This window comes from Crocuta crocuta, unplaced genomic scaffold, assembly GCF_008692635.1.
Source record: "Crocuta crocuta isolate KB4526 unplaced genomic scaffold, BGI_CrCroc_1.0 scaffold216, whole genome shotgun sequence".
NCBI classification, from domain to species: Eukaryota; Metazoa; Chordata; class Mammalia; order Carnivora; family Hyaenidae; genus Crocuta; species Crocuta crocuta.
Genome location: NW_027531504.1, coordinates 1176215 through 1193419, shown reverse-complemented (window position 1 = coordinate 1193419; position 17205 = coordinate 1176215). Strand labels below are relative to the sequence as shown.

Below are 17205 nucleotides of genomic sequence, written 5' to 3'. Positions count from 1 at the left end.
GCCTAACCTGAGCTGGCTCTGCCACGGGGAGGTCTTGCTCAGACAGTCCTTTCTGACTGAGGAGTTTAAAGCAGTGGTTCTCAAACTTGATCATGTGTTAACATCCACTGGAGAATGTTAAAACTCCTCTTGACCAGGGTTGTGACCTAAAAAATTAAGACAATCTCTGGGGTGGAACCCCAGAACATCCAGATCTAGGAAGCCAAATAAGAGTAACCCAAAGAGACCCACCCCAAGACATTATAATGAAAGGGCCAAAAGTTAAAGATAAGAATATTAGAAGCATCAAGAGAAAAACAACTTGTTACATACAAGGGGGATGCACATAAAACTACCAGACTTCTCAGCAGAAACTTTATAGGCCAGAAGGGAATGGCATGATATATTCAAACTGCTGAAAGGAAAATATCTGCCAACCAAGAATGTTCCCCTAGCAACAATATCCTTCAGAGTTGAAGAAGAGATAAAGAGTTTTTCAGACTAGCAAAAGGGAAAGGAGTTCATCACCACTATACCACCCTAACAAGAAATGTTAAAAAGACTTCTTTAAGATGGGGGGGTGCTAATTAGGAACAAGGAAACAGTTCAAAGTATAAATCTCATGGTAAATACAAATAAAAGAAGAGGAATGACCACTTGTAAAGCTAGTATGAGGTTAAAAGACAGTAGTAGTAAAAATAATTATAACTACAATAATTAGCTAAGAGATACACAAAATATAAGAATTGTGACATCAAAAACAAAATGTTGGGGGGAGAACAGAAATGTAGAGCTTTAGAATGTGATCAAATTTTAATTATCATCAATTTAAAATAGACTGTTGTTATATGTAAGCCTGGAAACCACAAAGCAAAAACATATAGTAGATACACAAAAGAGAGAAAGGAATCTAAGCATACCACTGAAGAAAGCCATCAGATCATAATGGGAGAGAGCAAGAAAAGAACTGAACAGAAAGTAACTACATAACAGCCAGAAAATAATTAACAAATGGCAGTAAGTACATACCTATCAGTAATGACTTTAAATATAAATTCTTCAAACAAAAGACATAGAGTGGCTGAATGGATAAAAAGACAAGATCTATTTGCTGCCTCACTTATGATGTAAGGACACAAACAGGCTGAATGTGAAGGGATGGAAAAATCTATCACATGAAAATAAAAACCTAAGGAAAGCTGAGATAGATTGTTCTAAACAAAGACTTTTAAAAGAAGATCATTACACAATGATAAAGGGGTCAGTCAATCCAATAAGATACAACATTTCTCCCAACATACTCAACAAAGGGGCACCTAATATATAAAACAAATATTAATAGACCTAAGGGAGAAATGCATTGCAATTCACTGATAGTAGGGAACTTTAATACCCAACTTACATCAATGGATAAATTTCTTGAAACAAACAAACTACCAAGACCAAACCAGGAAGAAACAGGAAATTGGAACACACCAATTACTGGTAAAGAGATAGAATCAGTAAACAGAAACCTCCCAACAAACAAAAGTCCAGGACCAGAAAATTTCACTGGTGAGTCCTACCACACATTCAAAGAATTAATACCAGTTCTTCTCAAAATCGTCTGAGCAGTAGAAGAGGAGGAAACCCATCCAAATTCATTTTGCATGGCTGGCATTACCCGAATTCCAAAACCACACAAGGATACCACAAGAAAAGAAATTACAGGCTCATCTCCTTGATGAATAGAAGTGTAAAATTCTTCAAAAAAATATTAGTAAACTGAATTCAACAATACATTAGAAGGACCACACACCATAATCAAATGAGATTTATCCCGGAATACAAGGATGGTCATTCCACATCCACCAATCAATGTGATATGCCACATTAACAAAATAAAATACAAAAATGATATGATCATCTCAACAGATGAATCATTTGACAAAATTCAACATCCTTTCACAATAACAACTCTCAACAACCTGAATATAGAAGAAATGTACCTCAACATAATAATAAAAACTATATATGACAAGCCCATGGCTATGTCATACTCCATGGTAAAAAGCTAACAGCTTGTCCTCTAAGATCAGGAACAATACAAGGATGCCCAGTCTATCCACTTTTATCCAACATAGTATTGGAAGTCCTAACTAGAGCAGTTAGATAAAAAAAATATGTAAAATGCATCCAAAGGGAAATGAAGTAAAATTATCATTATTTGCAGATGACCTATTACATATAGACAGTCCTAAGATTCCAGCAGAAAACTGCTAGAACTGACAAGCATTAAGTAAATTTGTAGGAAACAAAATCAATATTCAGAAATCAGTTGTGTTTCTATACACTAATAACAAACTATCAGAGAGATAAAGAAAACAATTTCATTTATAACTACATCAAAAAAATAAAATAGAAATAAATTTAACCAAGGAGGTAAAATACCTATCTGTACGCTAAAAACTATAAGACAACGATGAAAGAAATAGAAGATACAAATAATTGGAAAGATAGTCTGTGCTCATGGATTAGAAGAATTTTTAGGGTAGTTATATTTTTAATTTTTTGAGGAAACTCTAATACTGCTTTCCAGAGTGGCTGCACTGTTTGCATTCCCACCGACAGTCCAAAAGGGTTCTCCTTTCTCCACATACTCACCAACATCTGTTGTTTACTGAGTTGTTATTTTTTGCCATTCTGACAAATGTGAGGTGGTATCTCATTGTGGTTTTGATTTCCTCTGATGATCAGTGTTGTTGAGCATCTTTTCAATTGCACTACTAGGTATTGATCTAAAGGATACAAAAATGCTGATTTGAAGGGACACATTCACCCCGATATTTATAGCAGCACTATCAACAATAGCCAAATTATGGAAAGAGTTCAAATGTCTGTCAACTAATGAATAAAGAGGATACACACACACACACACACACACACACACACACACAGTGAAATGCTACTTGGCAATGTAAAAGAATGGCATCTTGCCATTTGTAACAACAAGGATGGATCTAGAGTATTAAGCTAAGCAAAATGAATCAGAGAAACACAGATATCATAAGATTTCCTTCGTATATGGAATTTGAGAAACACAGCAGATGAACATAGGGGATGAGAAGGAAAAATAAGATACAAACAGAGAGGGAGACAAACCATAAAAGACTCAAATATAGAGAACAAACAGAGGGTTGCTGGAGGGGAGGTGGGGGGGATGGGTTAAATAGGTGGTGGACACTTGTTGGGATGAGCACTGGGTTCTACTGAAGCCAAGACTACACTGTATGTTAACTAACTAGAATTTAAATGTAAAAAATTTTTAAAGAATGAATTAACATGCCCATACTACCCAAATAGATTCAGTGCAATCCCTATCAAAATTCCAATGGCATTTTTCACAGAAATAGAAAAAACAATCCTAAAATTTGCATAGAACCACAAAAGACCTCAAATATCCAAAGCCATCTTGTGAAAGAAAAAAATGGAGGCATCATGTTCCTGATTTCACACTATATTATAAAGTTATAGTAATCCAAACAGTATGGTACTGTCATAAAGCAGACACATATAGATCAATAGAACAGAATAGAGAACCCGGAAATAAGCCCATGCATAATTAACTTCTAACAGAGCCAAAAATATACAATGGAGAAAGGACAGTCTCTTCAATAAATGGTATTGAGAAAACTGGACAGCCCCTGTAGAAGAATGAAACTGGGCCACCATCTTACATCATACACTGAAATTAACTCAAAATAGATTAAAGCTTTGAACATAAGACCTGACACCATGTAACTCTTAGAAGAAAACATAGGCATTAAGCTATTTGATGTTGGTTGTGGTGATAATTTCTTGAATCCGACATCATAAGCAAAGGCAACAAAAGCAGAAATAAACAAGTGGGAATAAATCAAACTGAAAGCTTCTTCATCGCAAAGGAAATCATCAACAACATTGTAAAGACAATCTATTTAATGGGAAAAATATTTGCCAATCATATCTGATAAGGGGTTAATATCCAATATCCAAAATATACAAAGAACACATACAATGGAAAAAAATGAACAATTCAATTTAAACGTGGGAAGAAGACCTAGACATTTTTCTGAAGAAGACATACAGCTGGCCAAAAGGTACATGAAAAGCTAGTCAATATCACTGATCATCAGGGAAATGTAAATCAAAACCACAATGAGATAGCACTTCACAGTTGTCTTTTTTAATAATAGCCATTCTAATAAGAAATAGCAAGTTTTGGAATGCATGCATAGAAAAAGGAACCCTTGTGCACGGGGTGGGTGAGAATGTAAATTGGTGCAGCCACTATGGAAATAGTATGGAGGTTCCTAAAAAAAAAAAAAAAAAAAAAAAAAAACCTAGAAATTCATATGATCCAGCAATACTGCTTCTAAGTATTATCCAAACACTAACTCAAAAAGATATCTCTACCCTCATGTTTATTGTAGCTAGCCAAGACAATACCCAAATGCAGAAACAACCTAACTGCCCATTCATGAATGAATAAAGAAAATGTGATAACACACATATACAAACATGAATACTTTTCAGCCATAAAATAGAAGGAAATCTTGCTTTTTATGATACCATGGATAGACCCCGAGGACATTACGCTAAATGAAAGAAGTCAGATAGGAAAAAAATAAATACTGTATGATCTCACTTATATACAGCATCAAAACAAAACAAAAAACTTAAACACATACAGTCAAAGAACATAGTGGTAATTGCCAGATCAAAATTTGTGAACATCGTTAAAAGATACAAACTTCCAATTATAAAATAAATCTTGAGGTGTAATACACAGCATGGTGACTATAGTTAATAATACTGTATTTCATATCTTAAATTTGCTAAAAGTTTATCTTAAAAGTTCTCATTACAGGAAAAAATAATTCTTAACAATAAAGGTGAAACCCAGAATGGAATGTGGAAGGACTTTTATCCAAACTGGATAAACTTGAACTTTTTTTTCCCCAAGACCTTACATGGTTAGACAAGTTGAAAGAAAATAAAGAAATGGCCAGCCTGTGAGTATATATCTAAACACGCACTACATAAAACATCCACATTCACATATGAATATGAATATATTCATACTAAGTTCTGTTTTATAGCAATGGAAATAAATTCGCAACAGCATGGATGAATCTTAGTAGCATGGTAGTAAAAAGAGAAAAAAACAGCCTCAGAAGACTGCATACAGTATAAAGCCTTTCTAGGAAATTCAAAACCAAAACTAAACAAACAGTATAATATCCAGACAAATGAATATACATACAAACATTTGTTAATGATAAGAATGAAATTCAGGATGAGGAAAGCAAGGGAATGAGGAAAAGGAGGAGCACAGACGGTAATATATAAATTCCTGATAATGTCTTAAGTCTTGGGTTGCATGGTGGATTTATGAAGTTCATTATACTATTAAAGTTTTAAATAAATATAGGAAGAACATGAATGGACCAATAAGTTTAATTATAAATTGAGATTTAGGAGTAGACCAATTCTGTGCACCTTATGTCAAAAATAATATTATATGGAAATGCAAAGGATGAAGAAGAGTCAAGATACTTTGAATAAAGGGGAGATTTACCTTATACTAGAAATAGTATAAACTTTTAGTAATCCATCAATGTAGTGGTGTCACAGAATCAAATAGAAAATGGAACAGAATTGAGAACTCAAAGATAATAATCAGAAAATAACACATATAATATTATTTCATTTATACAGAGTTCAAGGCAGACAAAAACTAAGCACTGTTTTATTAGGAACTCAACTTGATCAAGTAGTACAACTGTAGAGAAAAGCAGAAAATTAAATAGCAGTTACCTCTCAGGGTGTCTGGGATTGCCAATGAGGCATTTCTAAGCCCCAGACCATGTTCTAGGTCTTAACTTGGATGGGGTTACATGAAGTTCATTCTCATTCTTTCAAATGTACCTATACTTTTACATTTTTGAAAATAGGAATGTATTAACTATACCTGGCCCTAGGGAAAAAAAGTATGCTTGCAAGCCAATAATCATAGCACTGCATCAAAAAACAGAGACATGGGGCACAAATGACATCTGAACATCTCTCAGACCTCGGCCTCATTGCAAAGACCAGTGGATCAGGAGTAGGCTGGCACATTAACTGAGAGCTCCCCTGGAAACAGTCTTCTGCAAACTCATACAAGAGTGAGATTCCAAAACATTAGAGCCTGGTGCAATAAAGAGACTCTAATTGTGTCACCAGGGAAAACTGATGTCCAGAGAAGCTTCATGAATTACCCAAGATCATAAAATCAGGCAGACCCCAAACTTGGTTTCAGTGTGCTTTCCAGTGTATAGTTCTGGGGACAGCTGTGGGCAGTGAAGCAGATGACAGCCAAATTCATTAGCACCACTGCATTTTAATTGACTTAGGGTAATAATAAGGAATTATCTAGAGAGAAACTTGACTTTATGATGCAATAGCTTAAGAGAGTAGGAAGGCCAGAAACCTGCTGCTTCTGAAAACTGAAACTTTTAAAAATTCCATAGGTTTTAAGAATAAGAATCAGAAGTTAAGTGCCAGTGTAGGAACATTGCAATCCTTTGGGCACATATGAGACCGGAGCTCTGTGATAGATCAACAAATGGATGTATACTCTACAGAGGCTGAGCAAATAGATGCATATTCTCAACAACTGGATCTCTATATAGAAATTTCCTGAAGTATTCCCAACTCACCATAGCCATGGTGAGTGTTTTCTAAATATTAAAAATGTAAAGAATGTTAATTTTTAAAATATAAAATGCTACAAATTAAAATTTAAGATCACCACCTAAAAACAAGTGTTTTCATTTTTGCGTATTACAGTAGTCCTCCCTTATCTGCAGGAGATACAACTCAAGACCCCACGTGGAGGCCTTTAACTATGGATGGTTCCAAACCCTATATATACTATATTTTTCCTATACATACATATGTATACATAACATTTAATTTATAAATTAGTCACAGTAAGGGATTAATAATAATAGTTATCACAATATACTGTAAGAAAACTTATGTGAATGTGATCTCTCCCTCTCAAAATATAACACCATACTTGCCCTTCTTCTTGTGATGATGTGAAATAAAAATGCCTATGTGAGGAGATGAATTGAGGCAAATGATAGGTGTTGTGACCTACATTAGGCTCCTTTTGACTTTGTGACAATAGTCAGGAAGAGGATCCTCTCCCTCCTGCCTATGGTAGAGAGGGTGTAGCAACTGAAACCATGGAAAGTGAAACAGCAGAATGGGGATGGGAGGAAAACTACTTGCATATATATGTATAATTTTATAAATAGTCGTGTTTGATAATCACTCACCTTTGGATCATAAAGTATTTCATCTTTCTAGTTTTCATGCTTATAGTTAATGATTATATTTGATATATAAATGAATTCATTTATTTGCTACCAAATACGTAGCAGAAATTTAGGCATGATACATCTATATTGTGGTTTGGGGAAAACCATAATTTTCCACCCAGTGAATTTAGAAGGGATCTGGGGAGGAAGAGATTTATTAAAATTCTTCAAATGAAAAGTAACCCAGTGAAGAAATGGGCAGAAGGTATGAACAGACACTTCTCCAGAGAGGACATCCAGATGGCCAACAGACACATGAAACGATGCTCAACATCCCTCCNGGGAAATAGTGGGGGAAAGGGAGAGAGGCAAACCATGAGAGACTCTTGAATGCTGAGAACAAACTGAGGACTGATGGGTGTGGGTGAGGAGGGGGGAGATGGGCATGGAGAGGGGCACTTGTGGGGATGAGCACTGGGTATTATATGGAAACCAACTTGACAATAAACTATTTGTAAAAAATAATTATAAAAAAATAAACATTGGAAAATGGAAGAAAAAATAAAAGTTGAAGAAGGTCTGAGAAGCTAGGAAATGGAGCAGTCACAATGAAGGGCACAAGAGCAGAGCAGAGGCATAAATAGGAAGGGGAGCAGTGGGCTCTGAAAAGAATTTTGTTTTAGTGAATGCTGTTGTGTAAAAAGTAAGGAGTTCTTGAGGATGACTCTTGAAACAACTTAGTTTCCTTCCTTTTATAAGTATACATTTGTCTAATAATCAACCATATGTATAATAGAAAGCATACTGCCATTTTTATTCTAGGATATTTACTTATATTTCAAATATAATCCAAATATAATCTATGTAGCTAAAGACAAACACAGGAATCACATTTGTTAACTGCAGAAAACACAATTCCTGATTCTTGACTAGATGTGCTCTGCAAAAAGGAAAGATTAGTCCATGCAAACTTTTAGTTCCTAATTGGACCTTTGACAGAAATCATCTATGTAGTCATATATTAGAAAAAAGGTGTTTTAGACAATTACTATCCTCATCATTACAGAGAGAACCAACAGCTTGAAGACACTAGTAGATTCATTCTTAATTTCAGCACCAGACACTCATCATAAACATAATTTTACTGACAAAACTATTGTAATACATTATTATTATATTCCAGAGACACTAATGATAATATGATGATTGTTATAACAGTGACAGCTCATTTTCATAGTCTTTGCTGCTTTTCAAAGATATTCTGCATAGAACAGAAATAGACACATAAATCAATAGAACAGGATAGACAGCCCATAAATAAACTCACACCTATATGGTCAATCTATGAAAAAAGAGGCAAGATATACAATGGGGAAAAGATAGTCCTTTCAACAAATGGTGTTGGAAAAACTGGACAGATATATGCAAAAAATGAAACTAGACCACTTTTTTTTTGAGAGAGAGAGAGAGAGAATGCAAGCGAGGAAAGGGGTCAGTAGGGGGGAAAGAGAGAGAGAGAGGGAGAGAAAATATCCATGCTTAGCATGGAGCCTGATGTAGGGCTTGATCCCACGACACTGGAATCTGAGCTGAAATCAAGAGTCAGGCACTCAACCAACTGAGCCACGCAGGTGCCATGGACCACTTTCTTATACCATACACAAAAATAAACTTGGAATGGTTTAAAGACCTAAATGTAAGAATGTAAACTATAAGAATCCTAGGGGGAAATATGGGCAGTATTCTCTTGGACATTAGTAATAGCAAAATATTTATTGATAGGTGTCCTTAAGAGAAACAAAAGCAAAAATAAAGTAGTGGGACTACACCAAAATAAAAAGCTTTTGCACAGCAAAGGAAATCAACAAAACTAAAAGGCAGCCTAGTAAATGGGAGGGAATATTTGCAATTGATACAGCTGATAAGGGGTTAATATCCAAAATATACAAAGAACTTATATAACTCAACATTAGAAAACAATCAGATTAAAAAAAGTAGGCACAGTACCTAAGTAGCCATTTTCCCAAAGACAACACACCAATGGCCAACACATAAAAATGTGTTCAACATTACTAATCATTAGGGAGATAAAAGAAAACCACAATGAGGTATCATCTCACATCAGCCAGAATGGCTAGAATCAAAAAAACAAGTAACAACAAGTGTTGGCAGAGGATGTGGAGAAAAGAGAATCCGCATGCACTGTTAGAGGGAATGTAAATTGGTGCAATCACTGTGGAAAACCTTATGGTGGTCCCTCAAAAACTTAGATATAAGGTATAATCCAGTAATTCTACTACTGGGTATTTACCTACAGAAAATGAAAACGCAAATTCGACAAAATACGTGCACTCCTATGTTTATTGAAGCATTATTCACAATAGCTAAGGTATGGAAGCAATCCAACTGGACACTGACAGATAAATGGTTAAAAAAGAGGGGATTTATATGTGTATAATGGACTATTAGACACAAAAAAAGAAGATCTTGCCATTTGTGGCAATATAGGTGGACCTAGAGGGTATTATGCTAGGTGAAATAAATCAGAAAAAGATAAATATCATATGATTTCACTTATATGTGGAATCTAAAAAGCAAAACAAATGAACAAAAAACCAGACTTTTAAACACAAACTGCTGATTGTCGGAGGGGTGGTGGGTAGGGGGATAGGCTAAATAGATAATGGAGATTAAGAGATACAGACTTCCAGTTATAAAATAAATAAATCCTATGTGTTGAAAAGTACAGCATAGGGAATACAGTCAATATTTTTAATTTTTTTAATGTTTTATTTATTTCTGAGCGAGCGAGAGAGAGAGAGAGACGGCATGAGCAGGGGAGGGTGAGACAGAGAGGGAGATAAAGAATATGAAACAGGCTCCAGGCTCTGAGCTGGCAGTCAGCACAGAGCCCGATGCGGGGCTCGAACCCACGAACCATGAGATCATGACCTAAGCCGAAGTCGGATGCTTAACCAACTGAGCCACCCAAGTGCCCCTAGTCAATATTTAATAATGTTGGATGGTGACAATACTTACTGTAATGAGCACTACTGAGTAATGTATAAAATTGTCAAATCAATATGTTCTATACCTGAAACTAATATAACATCATTTGTCATTTATACTTAATTTTTTAAAAAGGTACTTTGCATAAGAATTATCTTGCAGTCTCATATGTAAGTTAGTGCTGATGTTGAGGTTAGGTACTATCCAAGTTAGGAGTCTGGATAATCATAATTTTGCCTGAGACCAGGGAATTTGGTATGTTTACACACAGAACTATTAGAAGAATTAACACTTCCAGATCTTTACACATTTCTGGGGCTAATGAAAAAACACTGGGCTCAAGACACATGAAAACTCCATAATAATTTTTCTGTTTTCCCACCTGTCATTATAGTAATAATAATAATGGTAAGGATAAAGTGGAGTTACATGGATTTAAGTTCTTAGGGCCAGTGCCTTGGTCCTAGTAGATATTCAACATATATTTGTGGAATTTGATCCAATATATGGAGCATATATTGAGAAGGACTCTTTAGTGCCAAGTGGCAGAAATCCAATATAAACAGACTTTTAAAAAAGTCATTGGTTGAGGTAACTGGGAAGTTGAAGGAATAACACATTAGAGATGGCTAGATCTCAAGCCTCCAGCAGTGTCCACAAGACAATGCCTCTCTGCTGGCTCTGAGTTGTTCAAATGACCATTTTCAAACAAGCTCTCTCCACATGCTCTGTGATAGCCAGCAGCAGCTCCAGGCTTTTACCTTCTGTGGACTTAGTGATAATTTGCTAAGTGACCATTCTAGCAGAAGTCCTGGTGAGGATTCTCACTGATCATCTTTTGAGCTGGAGTTGGGGGAGGGGGTGAGCCGTGCCTAACCTACATGGATAATTTCTCAGAGGAGAGGAGACATTCTTTTACCAGAAGACAGGATGGACAAGTAAAGTGACAAATGTCTAGGAGAGAGAAACTTTACACTGTCTATCATGAGTGAGGACTACCTAGTGGGAATGGAGGAGATATGGGAGTCAGGAAAATCATAGTTTGGAATGTAACACTCATTCTCCTCTATATTTATAGATACCGAGACTACCGCGACCCTCCTCATTCACTGGTGCCCTATGGCTACACACTGCAGTTCTGGCACGTCCTAGCAGCTCGATTGGCTTTTATCATTGTGTTTGAGGTATCTTCTCTTAACCAATTCCTTTACTACCTTTGCCATAATGAAGTAACTAAGAATAATGCATAAAATACAACTGAGAACTTTCACTGTGATTATGTATGTCCAGAAGTATTATAGTAATATTATATAGCCTCTTTTTTAAATCTTTTTTCTCTTGAGTTGTTCAAGAAATAAGTGAAAGTCTATTGTTGATTGTTAATGGATAAGTCAGAAATCATTAGTCCTAATACTCTGAGCCCATTGTTCTTCAACTTTAGGAAAATTGTAGGTTTTATCATCACTACTCACAGAGATTCAGATACATCAAGTCTGTAATTTACTTTTCACAAACCCTCCAAGGTGATTCTTTCTGATGTAGGTGTTCAAAAGACTATAGTTTGGGAAGCATTGAACTGGGTATTATACAAGTGGTAGCCTCTGGTTATGTGTCATCATGGCATTATAGTCAAGACACAAATAAGTATTCATTATCTTAGACTCAAAATTGATTTAGAATCTACCTAGCAATTGCCTATATGTCAATAAAAATAAATCATCAATTTTCTTTGAGTCTTTAAGAAAATTACTGCTAAAAATCATATGCATTTTTTTTTTTTTAATTTTTGAGAGAGAGACAGCGAGCAAGCATGAGCAGGGTAGGGGCAGAGAGAGAGGAAGACACAGAATCCAAAGCAGTCTCCAGGCTCTGAGCTGTCAGCACAGAGCCCAACGTGAGGCTCAAACTCATGAATCTCATGAATGGTGAGATCATGACCTGAGCCTAAGTTGGACACTTAACTGACTGAGCCACCCAGATGCCCCAAATCATTTGTATTTCTATGACTATACTTATAAATGAAAATTTGATATCCAGTTATATATATTAAAGCTAGATTAAGGAAAAACCAAGACTGACTCTTGGCTTGGACTGTGAGTTTCCTATACCTCTTTTCTGTTGTTTTTTTCCTTCACTCCAGGGAACCAAGAGAAGACAAGCTGTTTTTCCCTGGGAATTCACTTATCAATGAATGAGCCCCTCTTAAAAGTTTTTAATACTTTAGAATTATGGAAGCCTTTAAATTATCATCTGTCACTTTACTGATCATCCTCATATAGACAAACAGAAATGACAGTGATTCTAGAGTTTCAGCTATTAGTAAGTCAGGTAAAGAATTTGTGGCAGTTTGCCAAAAAAAAAAAAAGTTTCTTCCTGAAATGATCATATCCCTTAGGCCTATTGATAATTCTCATAATCAAAATTTGCAAAGTAAATTTAGCAATCTGCATTTGCAACATTTTCTTTTTTTTTTTTTTTTATTTATTTCTAGGAGAGAGAGAGAGAGAGAGAGAGAGAGACAGCATGAGCAGGGGAGGGTCAGAGAGAGAGGGAGACACAGACTCCGAAACAGGCTCCAGGCTCTGAGCTGGCAGTCAGCACAGAGCCCGACGTGGGGCTCAAACCCACGAACCGCGAGATCATGACCCAAGCGAAAGTCGGAGGCTTAACCGACTAAGCCACCCAGGCGCCCCTGCAACATTTTCTTATAATTTTCACAATTATGCCCGTTTTATACATGAGTAAATTGAAGCTCAGAGTGACTAATTCTCTGCTAAACAGACAGCTCTTAAGTAATAAAAGCTACAGAGCCAAGATTCAGCCCTAGGTATTCTGATTCCATAGCATATGTACTTTCGGCTCTCCTTTGCATTCTCTGATCACATGTTCTTCACATTCTTTCCCAATTCCTTTCCTCATTCCCTATGAAGTGTCATCAGACCAAGTTCAGTCCTCACCTATCCCTATGGTCTTCTTCCCTCAAACACACCTCCCTTGGCCTCATTCCACTCTCCAGACACTGGAGAGGCTCCACATCCTTGGAGTGAGAGATGTTTTTACACCAGCTCCCAGAGCTCTTTCCAGCTAAGGATGGGCAGCAGACCTAACTTGTATTCTCCCTTATGTTTTTAGCATCTTGTGTTTTGTATAAAGCACCTCATTTCATATCTGATCCCAGACCTCCCAAAAGATCTAAGGGATCGAATGAGAAGAGAGAAGTACTTAATTCAAGAGATGATGTATGAAGCAGAACTGGAGCGTCTCCAGAAGGAACGAAAGGAGAGGAAGAAAAATGGAAAAGCACACCACAATGAGTGGCCATGACAAGATGGGGGAGAGGTATGCTCATGGTCTCAAACCTCTCCTTGGGTTGAAGTTGGTGCTTTAAATTCCTTGAATCAAAGCTTGCCATTGTCCTACTGAAATGAGTCAAACTCCTTAGAAGCTTCTCAAACCAGCTTATTTCTTAATTGCACAATTTAACTTTATCTTCCCTTTCCACTAATTCCTGCAACTCTTTTCTACCTCCAGGACACTCTTGGCCTGGCAGTTGAGGTCTTTATGAGTTAGCCTCCTTGTTCCCTGAAATAAACCTTCTTCTCTGCCTTCTCCTCCAGTTTGGCAGTTCTCTCTAAATAGAAAGAAGAGTCATGTTGCCTTGAGAGTTTAAAGTCACCTTTTAATCTCACCCAAGATGGCCCTCCCTCCATTACCCACTTATTGTTTCCTCCCAGGCTGGTCCATGTCACACCATACCCTCTAATAGGTTTTCCCCAGACTCATCCCACTGAAACTCACTTCTTATAAACTTCTCTGGTTATTGCATCATTACTACATGTATTGACCTATATATTGAACTGTATTATTAATTCATGACTTTCAAATAGTTATCAAGCTTCCCAGCACAATTTTAAGCATCTTTAGGAAAGTCTTTATGGATGATAACTTTATTCTTGCAGCTAGTTAGCATAGTGTCAAGTACATGGCACCCATTAAATGCAATCCAATTAATAAAGGTTAGGTGGATTCAGGCTAAAAATATTGTGAGACAGTTTCATAATGTTCCTACATATCTTATCAAAGTTTTTCTGAAACCTTCTCTCAGGTAAGTCAGTTGTTGGCTATGTGTCCTCGGACAACTCAGTTCACCTCTGGGCCTCAGTTTCCTCACTGATGAAATGATTAGATGAGCTCTCAGTTTTGGTACTCTGTGAATCTAATATCATAGCATTTCTTTTGCCTTCCTCCACCCTTCATTTCTCCCCCTCCACTTGTCTGAAAACTAACTTTGAAAACATTTTTCACAATCTGGCCTCCAAAAAAAATGAGCTATACAAGGAGAAAAAAGTATGTTTTCATTTTGCGTATTGATTAAGATGTAGACAATATCTGCAGAGCTATTTGTCGCTCAACTAGTGAGGTTGTGTCACCCCAGATGTGTGTTAAGAGTCTAGGAGGTTATTTTGAGTTGGATATGAAGGTGGACTGGGAAAAAATCATCCAGACCCCAGGCTCACAAGGATAATAGTAGTATAAAGATATTGAACAATGCCCCTACCCTCAATTCCAAAGTAGGTTGTGGTTTCACAAAAGGCAAAACATTTTTTACAACATAATAATTTTGCCATTTCCTAGATCTGCCATCTGACTATGTGACTTTGGGGAAATTGCTTACTTTTTCTGAGCCTGCTTATTTGACAGAACTAATATGCAGCTCAAATAAGACAATGTATGTGAGACATGTATGAAACAATACAGTGCTACCGAATACTATACAGGATTTGTTAAACATTGTGTTATGGTCCACCGGATTCTAGACCTGGCTTTGCCATTCTCTGTATGATCTGGAATGGAGTAGTCATGTGGATTTGATTTCACATTTACAAAAGTAAAGAAGTTGGACTGAACAATACTTTAAGAGCCTATCTAGTTTTTAATATTACACTGTAGGTTAACTAACTGGAATTTAATTTAAAAACTTAAAAAATATAAATATAAAATAAAAATATAAAAATAAAAAGTCTATCCAGTTTTAACCCTCTGGAATTCTAGAATTTGTTCCAAGCCCCTGCCTCCCATACCCATTCTGATCACCTCCTTCTCTGGCTCTGGTCAGCCTTCAGAGGAAAAGCCTGACTCTCCAGATGGCTTTGTTTAAAACAGACATTAGTAAAGAGAGTTGCTCCCAGGAACTCCAGTGGCTGGAGACCAAGGTAGGCATTACCTACACTTCTAGGGGCTGCACTGGGCTCTAAGGCTGGTAACCAATTGGGCGTGTCTTCTGGCCTCATCATTATGGGCTGCTTTCTCCCCAGAGGCCATTTCTAATTTTTGCTTGAAAGAATAGTATTTGTCTTATTCCTCGAACAGTTGACAGGATGTCTCCTTGCTTCAGACTGTCTTTCTGACTCAGTCTGTTCATCTGTAAAGCAGGCACAATAATTTTTAAACCATACCTGACTCAGTTTGGGGTTACAGATTTTTTCAATGCCTCCGATTCATGGTGAGTACAAACAAACCATTGCACACCATGTTCTTAAGCCATCGTGTGTACACAGGGTTTCAATGCCTTCTTTCCTCTTTCCAGGGAATAGTTCATTTCCAAGCCAAGGACCTGAAACCTGTTTACTTCTCCTAGCTGTGCAAAAGCACATTCAATCGAATGACTACAATGCAACCACAGTGCATGTCGCAGACATTGGCAGCAGCTGGGGAGTCAGCACCCTTAAAGGACGACCTGGGAAGTCATGCTGCTGTGAAACACATTGCAGCACACAATCGCTCTCTATCCATAGACCATTCTTGACCCAGCAAGCATGCACGTCATGGGCAGTTACATTCTCAAGTTTTTAAAACCAAGGGGAACTTGTATACTGGGCCTGTTTTTCAGCCTGTTTGCTACCTTTTTTGCATTCTGTCCCATGTGAATTTTACAGACACTGGGCTAATAAGGGTATTCAGACACCTGGACACACATTCTTAGAATGTCATCATATGGTCCTAACTAACTCCATGTCACCGAACGATACAGACAAGACCCTGTTTACAACTTTTTCTTTTTCTTTTTTTAATTTCAGATCTTTCTGAGGAGATTATTATGTATGACATATCTATAGCTATGTGTATGGCCATAGATGTATTTCTGTGTGTACATATGTATAGTCATGTATTCTTACATATGTACATACAAATACAGAGATATATAAAGTACATAGAAATTCCTTACTTGTAAATAGCCAAAGGGTACTGACATGAATGACAAATTTTCACATTTAAATAGTCATCAACATGAAGCCATGTTTAATGCTTGTATAATGTGATGCAATAAAATTTAAAATAAATTTATGCACATGGAATATTTTCAGTTGGGTCTTCTGAAAATCTGTTGCCTTTTTTTCTCAGAGAATAAGAGAAATCAGAGAGGGATCTTTAAAGAAAGGTTTATTACTCCCACACACTCCTGAGAAATCACTTCAGAGAGAGTACATTTATTTCCCCATCTTGTTTCTAGGCTACTTTTTTAGAATATCAAGCCAACTAATTAGAGATCTCTCAGAAGAACTTGGAAAATGTCATTGACATCCTTTGTTGAGGAAATAAGAAATATAGCCAATGACACTTATGTATGATGTTTTAATTGCCCTGATTAGTTTGGTCTGCTAATCTTTGGAAGAGGCCATCCATTCTGGGGTGGCGGCGGAGGTTTCTAAGCAATGCCTGTTGTGGTTACTCTTTTTCTAGAGATAGCAGAACCTGCCCTTGAACTATGTTATCATCTTGCCTATGTGAGTTAGGGAGATGATTACCATGTCCATCAAACACTGTCCTATCTTAGACATGTATTCACTTAAGCTGATCGATTCCCAAAGATCTTAGAGGTTTTCTT

General features: G+C 36.7%; 1 protein-coding gene across 2 annotated transcripts in view; it reads left to right on the top strand.

The window, feature by feature from the left end:
- ANO4 (anoctamin 4) overlaps positions 1-16677 on the top strand; it is a 342675-nt gene extending 325998 nt beyond the window's left edge. For both annotated transcript variants that reach the window (XM_077772254.1, XM_077772253.1), the window contains 3 exons: positions 11398-11503; positions 13452-13658; positions 15907-16677. In XM_077772254.1, coding sequence (XP_077628380.1) covers positions 11398-11503; positions 13452-13643 — 298 coding nt within the window. In that variant the 3' untranslated portion in view covers positions 13644-13658; positions 15907-16677. The remainder of the gene's footprint in view (positions 1-11397; positions 11504-13451; positions 13659-15906) is intronic.
- The last annotated feature ends 528 nt before the right edge of the window (positions 16678-17205 follow it).